General features: G+C 40.4%; 2 protein-coding genes across 4 annotated transcripts in view; one reads left to right on the forward strand and one right to left on the reverse strand.

The window, feature by feature from the left end:
• Positions 1 to 5,954, reverse strand: part of si:ch211-243j20.2 (uridine-cytidine kinase-like 1) — a 27,460-nt gene extending 21,506 nt beyond the window's left edge. For 2 of the 3 annotated variants that reach the window (XM_032543073.1, XM_032543074.1), the window contains exons 1-3: positions 5,806 to 5,954; positions 3,574 to 3,782; positions 302 to 408 (exon numbers count right to left, since the gene is read on the reverse strand). In XM_032543073.1, the coding sequence (XP_032398964.1) occupies positions 302 to 408; positions 3,574 to 3,782; positions 5,806 to 5,900 (411 nt within the window). In that variant the 5' untranslated portion in view covers positions 5,901 to 5,954. The remainder of the gene's footprint in view (positions 1 to 301; positions 409 to 3,573; positions 3,783 to 5,805) is intronic. The other variant, XM_032543075.1, reaches the window with a different exon arrangement.
• Positions 5,955 to 7,745: 1,791 nt separating this feature from the next.
• slc30a2 (solute carrier family 30 member 2) overlaps positions 7,746 to 17,060 on the forward strand; it is a 22,664-nt gene continuing 13,349 nt past the window's right edge. The window contains exon 1 of the mRNA XM_032543546.1: positions 7,746 to 8,187. Within this exon, the coding sequence (XP_032399437.1) occupies positions 8,105 to 8,187 (83 nt within the window). The 5' untranslated portion in view covers positions 7,746 to 8,104. The remainder of the gene's footprint in view (positions 8,188 to 17,060) is intronic.

The raw sequence follows: 17,060 nt of genomic DNA on the forward strand, positions 1-17,060 counted from the left end.
CAATTGAACAATTGTGTTTTGTCATCGGTCAGGAGCTAGTTGTGCTGAAAGGAGCACTAATGACCTACGAGGAAAGAAAGAGAGGGAGTTCGATTTGACATCTGTTTAATATTGAGTCTCCGGGTATTGTTGTAAAATCAGAAGCTAATTGATTTCTGTGTAAACACTGGGCTTAAAATGCTGAGCAAGTAATCTGAAATATAACTGAATTGATTTGCTAATCTCCTGCAGAAATACCATTAATCAAAAGGTCTTATCTATATTTTAAAATCAGACTTGAGTGCTACAATGGATGTTGTACCTTGTAGAAAGAGTCCATGGAGAGCAGAACCACCCAGGGAACGTCCAGCGCTTCAATGATCTTATTGGCTACGGTGGTTTTACCAGACGCACTTCCTCCACACAGACCTAGAGGAGAAAAACACAAAGAACCACAACACCGTTACCAATAAAGAAAGACATACTTAAGCCAGTATGGAAACTGAACCGCATATTTGTCATGTTAAAGGCAGCAAGCGATGACTGACTGGTACAGCAAAAGGACCATATTATCTGCATTTTTTATATATATATATATATATATATATATATATATATATATATATATATATATATATATATATGTCTAACCCTGTAGAGCAATGATTCTCTATCCCCAAAACAAAAGCAAAAAAAAGACTATATGTACCTCTTTCCAGCTTCCTAATAATAAGGATTTGCAGCTTTTCTTTGTCTTGTGTGATAGTGAACTGAATATATTTGGGGTGTGGACTGTTTGTTGGACCACATCACCTTGTGATGAGCATCTGTATCTAGAATAAATGTTTAGTTGATTGAGAAAATAACTGGCAGATTAATTGATCATTAAAAAGCTGCAGCTCTACGTGATGTACATGCTTTGTTTTACATCAGACCCTTCCTGCCTGTTAACATCTGTTATGCGTCCTCTTTTTTTTAAACAGGTTTAAAATGTGTTGTGTCCTAGCCCAGGTGCAGACCGCTGCTGTTATAGCAGAAAGTGCTTCTACAGAAGCACCGTATACCTGCAGCTGGCAGTCTTATCATTTCTGCTGCAGCACTGCAGTTGCCACACACACAGTGAGTAGCACTATCTTTGTGGGGACCCTTCATAGACATAATGCATCCACTAGTCCATTACCATCAACCAAATGCCTAACCTTAACCTAATTCTAACCCTAAAACCAAGTCTTAACCCTCAAACAGCCCTTTAAACAGACAGAGCAGTAACCGAACCCGACCCGAGCCCGACAGGCATTAAGATATTTCTGTCCGAGTCCGACCCTAGCCCGACACAGTTAAAATCGCATTTGTTTCTCATACTAATGACACATGACGTTGTTTGGAAAGCCGCTTTTATTAAGCAAGCAATTGTAGGAAGGCATCGGAAATGTCAACAGATGAGCGCATCAATGCACACGGGGCAACAACGCCATTACTACATATAAGCTGTTTTAAATTCAAAATGTTCAATGCCTTGACACACACACACACACACACACACACACACACACCACACACACACACCACACACACACACACACACACACACACACACACACACACACACACACACACCCACACACACACACACAACACCACACACACACACCACACACACACACACACACACACACCACACACACACACACACACCCACACCACACACACACACACACACACACACACCCACCCACACACACACACCCACACACACACACACACACACACACACACACACACACACACACACACACACACACTTACTTTCTCGACCTCCTGGGTTAAAGACCACAGCAGCCATCCTTCAGGACAACAATCCTGGGAACTGGGCAGAACTACATGCTGTGCATTTGCTGCCACCGTTTGTGTGTTTGTTGGTGCGTGCACACAATGTGCGCGGGAACAGAAATAGCCTACAGAGCTACTTCTGTGGTATAAACAACTCTCGGTGAAGTGTCTCCGTGAAATGGGTTTTTTGGGTCAGATAAGACCCATCAGAGTCAAAACCGCTGACTGGGACACTAAAGAAAAATCCCTGCAGTGGCTCCTCATTTCTGTTTATGATTACAGCTTCAGACAGTTTATAGAAATACTGGTTCTCACTTGCAAAATGATGTATTAAAAAGAAGAGAAAAGTCTTAGGTGAAATGTTGTCTTCCAGCAGTGAAGCATGGCCTGTTATAGTGGATTAAACTGCCTTTTGCTGTTAGAAATAAAAGGAGTCTGAAGAGATAGAAAACAACCTCTGGTATCTATGACGCTTCACATCGTTTATCTGTCCTCACCTCTTTGTCCCTCCTTTTCCTGTTCAATTATCTGTCCATGTCTTCTTGATATCCCGGCATCTTCTATTTTAACCCTCGCATTCCTCATTGTTATCACTCCTCTACTATCCTCTTCTCTCGCTGCCTTCTATCTATTGACCGTTAAAACAGGTTAGTTTTTCCTCTCAGGCGTTGCTCTGTCGAGTTCCCTGCAGTTGCACAGCCTGTTTTTTTTAACCGAAGCTACAGTGACTACAGTACAGCAGAGTGTGAAATTGTAACGAGTGACTGCGGCTCATCAACAGTAAATAAAAGAAAAAGTCCACCTCTCCCTTGATGTATTCCCAGTCACAGAATACTGAATATCAAACACATGCCGATGACACACACGGACGCACTATGCTGAAGCCCAAATGATGGGTAAACTGTCTTTGATGTAGACGTCATAATTCAAACATGTTCGACCATCACCATGTTTAGCATCACAAACCCCAGCAACGCTGTTAGAGACTCTTTATTATTTGTGGTTGCTCTGGCAAATAAGTATTACCCAGGTTAAAACTGCGACCTTGCATTCTTTTCTTTTATGTGGAGGCGATTTCGTAGAATATAAAGCTAATCTGACCATACCTTAATACAGGGGTTCTCAAACTTTTTCACATCAAGGACCCCTAAACTGACACAAATTAGACCACAGACCCCCATCTTATAAGACTTTGTCCTACCAGAAATCATTTTTGCTTTTAGACGTTTTATTATAGAAAGTGAATGAAACCCATGAGCAAAATAGTCATATAACCTGTCCTTGTGTTCCTTATGGATGAAATTATAGTGAAAATAAATGATTCCCCTTTTTGTTGGGACCCACTTCAAGGACCTCTGTGGGTCCCTGGGCCCCACTTTGAGAACCACTGCCTTAAGACAGCCAGCAAATACTGTAGCTAATGCTGCAGCTACACCGGTTTCATTAAAGACTTTTCAAAACAATGACTGAGAAGTTATTTATGGGTCTAAAGTTATAGCCTTAAATTGCTGAAGATCTGGTTCATTTAGTGTATGATTTAAAGTTCTCATATTCTGCTCATTTTCAGTTTTATAATTGTATTAGATATATACATAGAGGTTGTAGCAGAAACGGTTTACTTGGTTTAATTTTCAGAAAACACCATGTATTTGTTGTACTACACATTGCTGCAGCTACAAAGAGAAAAACAAAATACATTGATAATACCTAAGCAATGAGACAAAGAAAAACAAAGGACAACAGTAAACGGCAGTGATTTCTCACCAATAACAAAAGCCTCTTTGAAGGTGGTCCCCGTGACGTTGTACCAAGGTGGTCTGCCGGCGGTGTAGATGGTGCGTTTATTGGTCCTCAGCAGCGGAGGCTCCGTCTTGGACTGGCTTGTGGTCCGTTTTTGAGGTGATAAAGACGGGGTCAAAGGGCACCGGGGGACACCGTTCAGGATGCCATCAAGGGAATCATCTCCACTCCCACTAGAGTGACAGACAGGAAAGACAGCAGAAGCCAAGATCAGACCGCAGCACGCTCACTCTTTCTATTCAGCTTTAGTCTCTCTTTGCTGTACTTCAATTATAAGCCGTATAAACAGAGTCTAGTTAACTGCAGTTTGTTAAAAAACACTAGAGCCAGCACTGTACCGTAAATCCAAAGAGTGAGCATCGCATCTGATCAAGTGGAAACGCATGCATGCATGCACGCACAGTGTGTGACTCTGGTCCCTGTGACTTGTTTCTTACATGTTAACTATTTTCATTTTCTGTATATAGACTGCCATCAGAAATGCCCTTTAAGTTCATCGTTGGCCCCATGCTGCTGCTCCAACACAGGCATTTAAGTTGTTTGGTAGTATCTGCAGGCTCCACAAAGCTAATCAAACCTAGCTAATCAAAGTTATGAGGCTATATATTTTGGCAGAAAAAAAATTGCTTTATTGTTTTGGAAAATTGGCCAAATATTTGACCATTTAAAGCCTTTGTTTTTAGACGTTTGTGGAGCTGCAGATAGTCTACTGTCCTCCTGAGAGATGAGAGAGAGTCTATGTCCTCTAGTGTCTCTCTCTGAACTGTCTCTCCACAGCGAGGTGTCTGCTGTCGGTGTGGTTGAGGGGGAGGAAGGTAGAACTTGCCAACCCTCCCCAGGAAATCACACCGCTGCCCTGATCAGCAGCGCAGGGTGGGGCCACCATTCACATGAGTAAGGCTGTCATCATTTGGCTGGGACATGTTGTGACTAGAATATCTCACTGTGTATCGTTCCTTTGTGCTCTGATAAAAAAAAAATCTTAATATTTGGCAGTTTATTGTTGCCTTGCGTACAAATCAAAAGTCTGCTAGCGAAGATGTGCTTCAGAGATACAATTATAACTTTTACAAACAGTTTGAAATACTTCCTTCAGTCCTTCAGTGTTCAGAAAACCAGCAGTCTCCCGTTATGTATGAATGTAAGTCTCTTTCCATGGAAATATCTGCCAAATGAATGTAGGCGGATAGGTGAATATGAGCTTGTCTCCAAAAGATTTGTAACTTATTGTAGTAATAATGGTCAAGACGTTTGCTTTCTTAACTGTTGTGATATATCTGCTGATATAAAAAGCTCAAAATAAACATACAATTCCTGTTTCACCATAGTATTATCAACAATGAATTGCTCCTTTTAATTTCTATATATTATATACTATATTGTATTAAAAATGTGAGCCTTTGTTAGTATTTATAAAATATAATGGCCCAATTTTGACAGGCCTTTTGCCCGCACAATTAACCATAATATATCTGGAAAATGTAATGCTGTAAAATAATCAGAGATGAAATGAACGGACAGATGTAACACCCAGCTACTCTCACAAAGACCCACCTACACCTGACCCCCCCACCCTGCACATCCTACGTGTCCAGAATAAAACGAGAGTTAGCCACAAAGTAGCATTAGCTTGCGGTGTGGAGCCATTCATATGTTTCACACCTGTCATGCTTAAAACTAAAACCTTATTCACACAATGCACATTTGATGTGGTCAGTGGTTAGTTATGCCGAATTTACCAGATAACATAAACGCTGTAAATTAATGTTATCCCAATTCTTAACGTTTGCCAACAATAACAAATGTGCATAATCTGTCATATTGTCACAGAGGTTTGGCGTAACGGGTCCACAACATAATGGACCGTTATACGTGTTTTTAAAGACAGAAGAAGGTAGCTAGGTAACGTTATAACCACAGGGTATAACACCGCAAATTAACCTCTGACAATGTGTTATGACTTGGCCACAACCGCTCTGTTGCTGTTGCTTTAGCGTTATTCGATTTGATTCGTTTTGTATATCTTTGGCTTTTGTTCACTGCAGCCACGCTAACACAATGCGAGGGTTTGACTGCGGGAGACAGCGCGTTAGCTAACTTAGCTAGCTAGCTAACATGAGCGGTTATCACTGCTATGCTCCCCTAGTGTTGGGACTCGTGCCGCAGACATTCATCCATTCGTATTTACTTAGTTACCTGTCAGACCTTGACATTGTCCGGTCCGCTTCCAGTCCTCCATCTGCCTGCTGTTCGTCTGGTTTTACGTTACAACCGCTGCTTGTTGTTTCCATGACGGCTCAGGCAGCGATCCTCTACACTAAAACATATCTGGCTCAGCGCGGCGCGGAAACCAAAAACTGGATGCGTCATTACGTCACGAAGCGTAACTCAAGCTGTGTTTACGGTAATCGGAAAAATGTAAATTAAGTCACTAAATCCTAAACAATGATGCGGTGGTTGTTTAAACCCTCATGTTGTCCTCGGGTCAGATTGACCCGTGTTCCTGTATCAATGTTCTTTGGCTTTAAGCCGTAATTAAAAGCACAGTGAGGCATCCTTTTATATTGAAGGGGTGAAAGGTTTTACATGTTACCCTTAGGCTATAACTTTATATTCATAAAAAAATGTATTGCAGCCATTCCCACAAGCCAGACTCCAATGTATACACCTGTAACATTACATCATGGTATATGCAGTACATTTTATAAACATTATGTTATTTATTTTTATTTTATTTATTTATTTATTTATTTAATTTAATTTATAAAACCACCGATTATTTATAACCGCCGATCGCTGCCTGAGCCGTATTTAATTTATATTAAATATGGATCTTTTGTGTCCGAATCTTTTTTTTAAATATTTGTCGAACTGTTTGGCTGCTTAAATGTGATTATTAAGGCTTTTGTTCAAGTGAGTTTGTCATAAATCAGTTTAGGCCTGTCCTTTAACCTGACGCCTGTGTAGCCAACATGGACAATAACACCAAAATATTCAGTTTAAGTTTTTCTTCTTCTTAAACTCGAATTAGCAAATCGTTTTAGAGAGAGAAATGTTCATCTGAAGCATGAATTTGATCCACAACCCTCAGCCAGGACGGCTCTCGCCTTCTTCGAGGATCTGACCTTATACAGGTCATGCAGGTCCTCTGAGGGTGTGCCCGCAATTTGGCTGCACACCTTCCCGATACCTTGCATGGGATTTTTCTGTTTAATAGAAAATGACCCGTGCCAACAGATGAAAGAGAAAGTAAGAACTGATTCGATAAAACAGGACTGGAGTGGGTCTAACTCATCCTGGACAGTGTCCAAAAGTGCGTCCTTCACTAGCCTTTTAACATTTTCATGGCAGGACTCTGAGACACCTCAGTACTGCACGAAGTGCAACCTGCACAATTGGTTTATTTACATTTCATCATACGATCTAAGCAGTATATATTCAAATATTGTTCTTATATTTTATTCCTATTATTTCATGTATATTGTATGTTTAGATATTGTATCCTTGTATTTCATTTATATATTAATATTCTGTGCTATGTGACAGATTTTGCTGCTGCAACACCATAATTTCCCTTTTTTGGGATCAATAAATATCCATCCATCCATCTATCTATCTATCTATCTATCTATCTATCTATCTATCTATCTATCTATCTATCTATCTATCTATCTATCTATCTATCTATCTATCCATCCATCCATCTATCTATCTATCTATCTATCTGTCTATCTATGAGATGTAAGATATAGAAAGCTGAGTTATTGATGCATTGTCATTCAGTGGTGTGATGGGCTGAGAAAGGCCCTTAAAATTCAGAATTAAAGGTCTGAACTGATTTAAGTGAATATCTGGAACACATCCTTACTGTACAATTATGGGGGGGAGGGAGTGAATCATATAGACAAATGTGTGTTATATGTGTTGCTTTTCAGGAGCTATACACTTGATTTATTTAGGCCTGCATTCTTCATGTGAGTAAAACCATGTCTCTGTGTGTGTTTCTGTGAGTGAATTGATTTCCTGATGCTTGTCCCATTAGGATCCACCAACCGGAGGTCCTCCACGTGCCCTGTCTGCCGTGTGACCACCGGTCAGGCTTCAGTGCAGGTAGCCTCCCCGTCCTGTCCACTAACAGCAGCTGCAGTGTTGGGAGCGCTGTGCTGCCGCTGCGTCTCCGTGTTCGAGGCTATACAACTCCGACGCAATTAAAAACCTCCCTCGGAAAACTCCGCATGTGGTTTCCTCCTCCTGCCCTCTCGGAAACTGCAATGAAGGAATTTATCCGTTTGTTCTGAAGTCGCACTGCTCTCAGAAGACATGTGGTCTCGGCTGACTTGTCCCCGCGTCCACTGAAGATCAGGGAACCGGACCTGTCGATTGTCCCTGGCAACCCCTGCAGCATCCTTCCCAAAAAAAGAAGACAAAATCCTCCTTTACTTCTTTTTGTTTGTTAAATCTCACACGGGACAGCGACGGAGCGCAGGCTGAATCAATGGATAATAACGCTGCAAAGTCGGAGAAATCTCAACTGATCCACGAGAAGAGTGCGAAAATGTACTCTCTGAAACTACAAAGGTGGGGACATGTTTCATTTCACTGCAGCTGCATGAAGAAGGATGCATGTTGGAACACAATGCAAAGTTACCTGCACGAGCCCAGGGTTAAATCTGGCATGCGGTTTCAAAACAAGTGGCTCGCAGGAGCAAAAAACAACTATTTAATGATGTCAAGTTCAGCAGGTTTCTCTCTGATGTTTTTAAGGAAAAGTATTTTTACATTGTATTTTTCAGTCGGATCTCGGCCGAAACAATCCCGGCTTGTTGCTGTATATGGTCCCATGTAGTATATAGCAGCCTATGAGCGTGTGTGTACCGTATAGCCTCGGGTTGGGGGGGGGGGTCGCTGTTACCGTGGTGCATGGTGAGCAGGCTGCCGCTCTTGCGGGCTTGTTTTATGTGAATGAACAAATTCATTTCCACGCTTGGCTCGTTTGTGGACAGCCTGTGACAAATGGCCCCGGGGCCAGCTCACTGAGCAAGGCTACAAAACTCATCATCTGTCATTAGGGAGGCTAGGAGCAGCCGCGTGCACGCCCAGTACGCATGGGGACCCACGCAACGGGAAAGCACGGATATAACACAGTAAATACATGATATTATACCTACACGGGAAAAAAGCGCAAATATAAAGTAAATCTGGAGCGGTTTGTATCTCTGTATCAGACTCTCTTATATCCCTGGTCAGAAAGAAATTGACCTTTCAAAAAATAACAATTTTGCCCATGACATGAAGATAAAATATGTTTTTATGAGATTAAAACAGAATGTTAAATCAGGAAAGGCTACTGTCATGTTCTCTATTCTGAAAAAAACGATATAAATCAGCTTCTGGTTCGTAGATAACCAATAAATGTTTTTTATTTTATTTTTTATGAATTTTTAATAAATACGCACAAAATAATACGTGCATTTAGGAGCTAGAATCCTGAAACTAAAAAACTAAATTGGCATGAAGTTAGAATAAAAATACAGGCTATATGCAATTTTAAATAATTAAATAATAATAATTAAATGTATAGGCCCATGATTCTGTGCTGGTTTTTTGTCCCCAAATGTCCCAAATAAATTGTTGATAATATGAAAGCCTCGTGCAGCAGACCCTCCTGGTTGACATGGACGCAGCAGAACAACCTGGCCTCTCGATGCGTCCTCGTCCATCTGGTCAGTCCCTTAAAGCTGGGGACGGATCCCTCCGTACACACCTCCACGCGCACACATCAGCTGCTTTACAGCTTTTTGTGGCTTTTTAGAGCCATTCGCGTTAAAAAGATGGGACCTGGCAGGCAAGAGAGCGAGGAGGAAATAAAACCCTGATGCCCAGATCAGGTTGTTGTTGCTGTTGTTGTTGTTGTTGTTGTTGCTGTTGTTGTTGTTGTTGTTGTTGTTGCAGACGTTCAGGCCTCTGAAAAATCCCGATCATCAGCTGATTAATTTCTAAAAATTAATTAAATTATTATTTCAGAGAGAGGCGATGCGCAAGTTCTGTTGACTGTGTTTATTACTGTGTGTGTGTGTGTGTGTGTGTGTGTGTGTGTGTGTGTGTGTGTGTGTTTGTGGTGTGTGAAGAGAGAAAGAGAGAGAGAGGAGAGAGAGAGAAAGCGAGTGGAAGAGCGATGTGCATAGGCATCACATTTGGGATTTCATGCACCATTTGCACCGTGTGTGTGTGTGTGTGTGTGTGTGTGTGTGTGTGTGTGTGTGTGTGTGTGTGTTTACTGTCACCTTCAGCGTTTTTTCCCAGCTGGCAGTAAAGTGTGGTTTAAGTCACTCCTGGTTTGGGCCCGAGATATATAAGAAATAATGTACATAATAGTTTTTTCGACTCGGACCCATTCTTCACTGCCACTTGATGGTGATGAGGCATTCTTTATAAATGGTTGATAACTTGTATTTATCAACGCTTTATAGATAAATTATGAGCCATTAAGAACAACCCACGTGAGTTAATTAATCACACAGTCACAAACCAGCAACTATTTTAATTGAGGTAGAATCATTTTAGTAATTTCTCAAGCAACAATGTAGCTATGCTGCAGTTAGGATTTGAAAAAAATAATCAAAGTCATTAATAAAACCAATTGGTAAGCTACATTAATTGATAATACAAATGCTCGTTAGTTGCGGCCATAGCCACGTTTAAAAATAGCGTTAACAAGAGCTCATCAAAGCCATCAGGAAAGGTTTTTTTAATTTTTTAATTTAATAAGTCATTAATAAAGAGTTGATGAATCCATCCAGCCTGTGTTTGTTAATAAGCTGGTCCACTGACCACTGCAGAGCTTTACATCTGGACTCCAGATGTTCTGCAGTTCTCCTGGGTATTTTCTTAAATGATTAATCATTTGATCTATAAAATTGTGAAAATGTATGCTCGTCACAAGTTCCCTGAGACCAAGGATATTCCTTCGAACGTCTCGTCTTCCAGAGCCTTACTATCATAGAAAAGAAATTAAACTGAAAATATTCTTTTTTATTAAATTTATTTTTTTAAAGAAGCTGGACATGGAGAGTTTGGACATTTTTTTGCTTGAAAACAAAAACAAACTAATATGATTAATCAATTCAATTGAACTCAAACAAGAGTTATCTTGAGACACTTTACAGATAGAGGAGGTCTAGACCACACTCTATAATTTATAAAGCCCCAACAATTCTAGTAATTACCAGTGGTGAGGAAAAACCTCCTTTTAGGGAGAAACCTGGGCCTGGGCCGGGCTGTTGGTGGGCGGAGCCTGATGGGGCCGGTTGGGGGTGTGATGGTGTGATGCACAATGGCAATAATAGTCACAGTAATAATCCTTTTCTACATTTTATTAATTAACTCACTGATTAGTTGACTAATTGTTGCACAGGGCACACCTTAAGAAGACAAATCCAAGTGTCTTCCACCGGCAACCCTAAATGTGTTCTTCTTAACAGCTTATAACTGATATATAATGAATTAGTTAATGTTCTTTAACCGCGAGTAAACCTATTAGTTACAAATCATAAGCTCATTATAAAGGGAGTCTTCATAGGGGTCATTATAAAGGGTGTCTTTATAAGAGCTTATTGTAAAGGGAGTCTTCATAAGGGCTCATTATAAAGGGTGTCTTCATAAGGGCTCATTATGAATGGTGTCTTCATAAGGGCTCATTATAAAGGGTGTCTTTATAAGGGCTCATTATAAATGGTGTCTTCATAAGAGCTCATTATAAATGGTGTCTTCATAAGAGCTCATTATAAATGGTGTCTTCATAAGGGCTCATTATGAATGGTGTCTTCATAAGGGCTCATTATAAAGGGTGTCTTCATGAGGGCCTTTGTGTGACGTCCAGAACACTTTGTAGAGGAACTTAGGTCGTCGTCATTGGCCACGGACAAGACTTTGATAATCATTTTTTTATACTAATAATTTATAATCTTTATTGATCCCCCATTCAGACCTGAAATACCTGAAATACACACACATGCTCAGGTCCTATTTAACCCTTGTGTTGTCTTCCGTCAACCATGAAAGTTTTTTCAACATTTTTGTCACTTTTTCAATGTTGTGGGTGAGTTTTTTGATATTTTTAATGTTGACATTTTCAGCTCTTATTTCGACGGCCCATTTTTTTTGTGACAAAAGAAATTAACTGAAAATGGGTCCGTTTGACACAAGGGATGACACGCACGCACTAATGGAGAGATGTCAGAGTGTGGGGGGGGGGGGGGGGGGGGGGGGGGGGGGGGGGGGTGACAGTGCTGGACCAGTGCTCTAAGGGGCTGAGGGGGCTACAGTGCCTTGCTCAAGAGCCCAGGAGGTGAACTGGCATCTCTCCAGCTACCAGTCCACACTCCGTACTCTGGTCCAAACGGGACCTTGAACCAGCAACCCTCCGGTTCCCAACCCAACTCCCTATGGCCGGAGCTACTCCCACACCCTAAAAATAATCCAGTGTATTGATGTTGTTGTTTTTTTCTGTTTTGGTGAAAACACAAAGTCTGCCAGATTCCATGAGGAATTTATGAATATACAAAAATATATGGGTTACACTTGACCTGAAGATATCTACATAGAGTGACATGACACTGTCAGGAACGCGTCAGAAAACATTATAAAGAAGTCATAATGACATAAGGCTTCTTTTAGTAAGTGTCATTTGGTTTTGTCATGACAGGTTATGGTTATGGTTATGGTTATGGTCAGGGTTGACTGTGTCATGACAGCGTCATGTCACTCTTAGGTAGAAAACATCGAGTGTTACCAATACATGTGTTTTTGGTCTGTCACAAAAAAAAGGCCAAAAACTTAAACCAATTCTTACCAACCAGACACCCTTTCCCCCAATTAAAGCTGAAAAAAATTCATGTGCCAGCATTTTTTCACAAGAATACAAATCTCACATAATGTTGGATAATTAAAGCTGCCACTTTAACGAGATATTACTGATTTGATTAAAATATAAAAACACAGTTGCAGACTAAACTAAAACTTACTAATTGATTACTGCGTCTTTATGTTTCCAGCTGTGTTTACCAAAACCTATTTGTTGCATCATTTACTCACGGTGTCATTTTCATATTTCGGGCAGCATAACTGGCTGAGGGTGAGTGGGCGTCTGACAGGAGACGCTGCTCTGGTCCAAAGCGGCTGCAGATATAAATTTAACATTTTCGTCCCTTTTTTAGACTTTTTTTGTTTTTGTTTTCACCACCACCACCACCACCACCTTACTAGTTTTACTACTTTTGGGAATTCACGGTCAATAACACTCATTTGTATAGAATTATACCAAATATTTGAGTTAAAAAAGCAGAAATTATGAATTATTTTGACTAACAGTTAAGATCAGAGAAATGAAAGTGATTAATTGTATTTGCAAAGAGCGTTGGAAGGAATCCAATCCATTCTTTGTGGTAATTTGTTTAAAAAGAAACCCATGTTTCAGATATAGACATTTTTTAAAGGGGTCAAATTTGACCCGAGGACAACAGGAGGGTCAATTATGTTTAGCTTTGTTTTTTGTATATTTTGTGTTTTTCTTTCCTGTTTTGCCCTCTGATAATGTCTGCTCACTGTTATTAACTACTGTTAATAATATAGACATTTTTCAAAAGGGGTCAAATTTGGTCCGAGGACAACAGGAGGGTTAAAGAAATGCCAATAAAACAATAAAATGCTGTGTGGACTAGTCAAACCCTCCTCCACAGCGCTGTGGAGTAAGGTCTGGCCATGCGAGACTAACACTGCAACGATCCTTTGTCCCTGCAGGCCTTAGGTTATAGTTTATGTCAGGTACATTAATTATTGCAGGGCGCTGTGATACAGCAGAGCTGCAGCTGTAATTAAATGCTGGATGGTTACTGTTTCAGAGGACAGATCTTCTCAGGTCTCTTCATGTCATTTCACAGATCACTGACCATTCCCTCAGGTCCCTGCAGTGCTGACGCCAAGCGTCAACACTGCACACCTGCCCGCCGGGGTATCGACTAACACATGAACTCGGAATATTTACAACATGTCCTCAGTGTTGATGTTATTTTTGCCAACCAATAACTTAATGCAGCAGTTGATACAAACTTGATAGAAACCCCCTACTGACATCTGAGATGACTTTATCCAAAACGACTTACAATCGTTGCATACATGTCAGAGGTCGCACGCCTCTGGAGCAACTAGGGGTTAAGTGTCTTGCTCAGGGACACATTGGTTGGTGTATTGCAGTGGGAACTGGACCCAGACCTCCCACACCCAGGGCATGTGTTATATCCACTGCGCCATCAGCACCCAAGTGATTAAATACAATCAATAAGCAATACCAATAACCATAAAGCTCTTTATTACCTGTGTACTGTTCATCAAAGAGGTTTAATTCAGCAATTTTGTTAGTGTTGGTTGTATTTTTATAAAGAGATAATGCAAGATGCACCAAACATGAAGCACAGCTTCTACATTTTGACCATGCTAAGTGTGTGTGTGTGTGTGTGTGTGTGTGTGTGTCTGTGTTTTTGCATATTTTGTACAAATATTTAAAAGAATATCTAGCCGTGCTTTTGCTTAGCTTGACTCATCATCGTTTTTCACTGCAGATGGTGTACATATTGTATGGTGTAAAGCAGGCTGCTATTTAAAAAAAAAAAAATCTGGGTCAGGTGAATAAAAACAAATTGTGGTCGCCATTAACGGTGGCTTGGCTATTTCAAAATGGCGGGATTGTGCAGGATGTCGGGCTATAGTCACGATTCCCTCGGACCAATCAGCGGTCTGCAGTGTTTTTACTCCACCTTCTAGTATCCAAAGAAGAACCAGAACCTTTGTCAATGGAAAACTAAAAAAGAGCAAGTGGAGCCATAACATGTGGTGGAAAAAACAACATTACATTGTTTTGATTGTTTCTGTTTATCTGCAGATAAAACAGTTAAAATGCTGCAATGTTCAAATGTGAATTGTTAATATTGTGTGTGTGTGTGTGTGTGTGTGTGTGTGTGTGTGTGTGTGTGTGTGTGTGTGCTCTTAGTCCCATGGTATAATTGACAGAATCCGCTTTCCACTTGGCTGATTCTTTTCAGCTTTGACATTGCCTACGAAGTACGTGTGTGAGTGTGTGTGTGTGAGTGTGTGTGTGTGAGTGTGTGTGAGTGTGTGTGTGTGAGTGTGTGTGTGAGTGTGTGTGAGTGTGATAAAGGCTAATCATGAAACACTGGCGATCTCCCATGGGAAGTGTGTGACATAAAGTGTGTGTGAGTGCGGTTATCTCAAGTGAGCCTAAATGAGTTTTTTCCACCTCATTAGCCACATCATCGCAGCTCCCCCCTCACTGCACATGACACGACCAGCAGCCTAGGTGTGTGTATCTTTCAGTGTGTGTTTGTGTCTCTCTACAGTAAGTGTGGTTGTGTTGTGTGTGTGTGTGTGTGTGTGTGTGTGTGTGTGTGTGTGTGTGTGTGTGTGTTGCTGTAAGGAAAATGAAGAAATCAGCGTTTTGTTTTTGTCCTCATGATTACAATGCAGCTCGATGTATGTATAGTCAGAGGTGAATTATGTCATGTGTAATTCTCAGGTTGAACACTAACTAGTTTAACCCTTAAAACATGACATGACTATGTCTAAATAGTATGAATCTAAATAGTCTTAGTATTATAAATAGTACGTAGTAGCAGTAGGAAGAGACTGCTCCTGAGACACAGGAGGAAATTGACCAAGTCCTGCATTGAAAATGTCACTTAAATAAAAGTAAGTATCATCAGGAAAATGTACTTAAGAGTATTAAAAGTAAAAGCACTCAATGCAGAAAACCCACATGCATTTGACAAACTGGAAAACGAAAAAAGGGTCGAAAGCGTCAAATTCAAAACAAAGTCTGTGTTAAATGGTCTAATCATTTCAGCTGGACTTGTGTGTGATAATAACTTTTATTTATAAAACCCAGCTTTCATGAAACCCAAGGACACTTTACAGAATTACAGTAGCTAAGGGAGGGTGTAGGCTGTGGTAAACAAGTGGTGTTTCAGGAGTATTTTTAACATGTCCAGGGATGTAGCATCTTGGATATCTTGGGGGGGGGGAGGGGGAGAGCAGGCCAGCGTCTGGGGACCACAGGTTTCGGGGTGGGGTGTATGGATGGAGGAGGTCCGAGAGGTGCTGTGGGGCGGGGCCAGGGCACGGAGGGACTTGTAGGTGAGAAGCAGGATTTTATGTTTTCGCCGCTGTTACAGTTAGGATTGTGGGTAGTGTAGTATTTCTCCATAAGATCGCGAATAAAACATTTTTGACCTCAGACGAGGTTGATTTCACGCGGACGTCGAGCTTCTACACGAGCAGAAACGTTCGTTTCAGAACCTCGTGGCTCGGGGTCAGTCTACCTCAGATGGCTAACACATGATGGGTGATAATCAAGGTGCTGATGGAGGAAATGAATGGGATTTTACTTCCAGAGCCACACTGTTGACTTTTACGACAATGTCTTTTTTCAGCTAATCCGACAGGCTTTTAAAATACTTCAGCTTTAGCTTAAGAAGGAGGATTTTCTCAACACATGAAGAAACACTTCATCCTTCAGTTCATCACAAACGTTCAATATCAACATATCTGGAGATACGCAGTTTTCACTGGACAGGAAGGGGATGAAAAACTGTCATCTGAGAAGTAATTAAAGCTGTCAGACAGGTACACAATGTACCTCTGTCATGTTGAAGTATAAAGAAGTATTAAATAGGAATACTCATGTAAAGTACAAGCAGGGATGGAAGAAGTATTAAGATCCTTTACTCAAGTAAAACTACTAATACCACACTGTAAAATTACTCTGCATAAAAAATGTTTCTCAAGTATGTAAGTATCATCAGCAAAATGTACTTAAACTATTAAAAGTACAAGTACTCCATGCAGAAAAATGCTCACATTTTAGAAACTGGAAACTGTTTTTACAACAGTTTTGTGTTTTATCGTCTGATCATTTCAGATGGACTTAAAGGCCTTTAATATTGTTGGGTACTTTAATTTATAATTAAACATCCTATTTTATGAACTACATGTGTTTTGTGTGCAAAAAATAAAGTAATTAAAACTAAAGCTGTCAGATTAATGCAGTGGTAAACGTACAATATTTCTCTCTGAAATGTAGCAGAGTAGAAGTAGAAAGTGGCACGAAAACAAAAGTACAAGTACCTCAACATTTGTACAGTATACTTAAGTACTTAGTTACATTCTACTGAGTACAGGTACCTTGAATTTGTATTTAAGTAAATGCACTCCAATAGTTACACTCCCCACTGAAAGTAATCTGTGATCAGCACAGTGAACAGCCACAGTTTCAGTTTGTTCTTTCTTTTGGTTTTATACATTTTGATATAATATTTTACTTTCTTTACTATAAAAATTCATCTTTGTCGATAATTTGTAACATCTTTCATATTGTTTTGATG

This window comes from Etheostoma spectabile, chromosome 18 (genome assembly GCF_008692095.1).
Source record: "Etheostoma spectabile isolate EspeVRDwgs_2016 chromosome 18, UIUC_Espe_1.0, whole genome shotgun sequence".
NCBI classification, from domain to species: domain Eukaryota; kingdom Metazoa; phylum Chordata; class Actinopteri; order Perciformes; family Percidae; genus Etheostoma; species Etheostoma spectabile.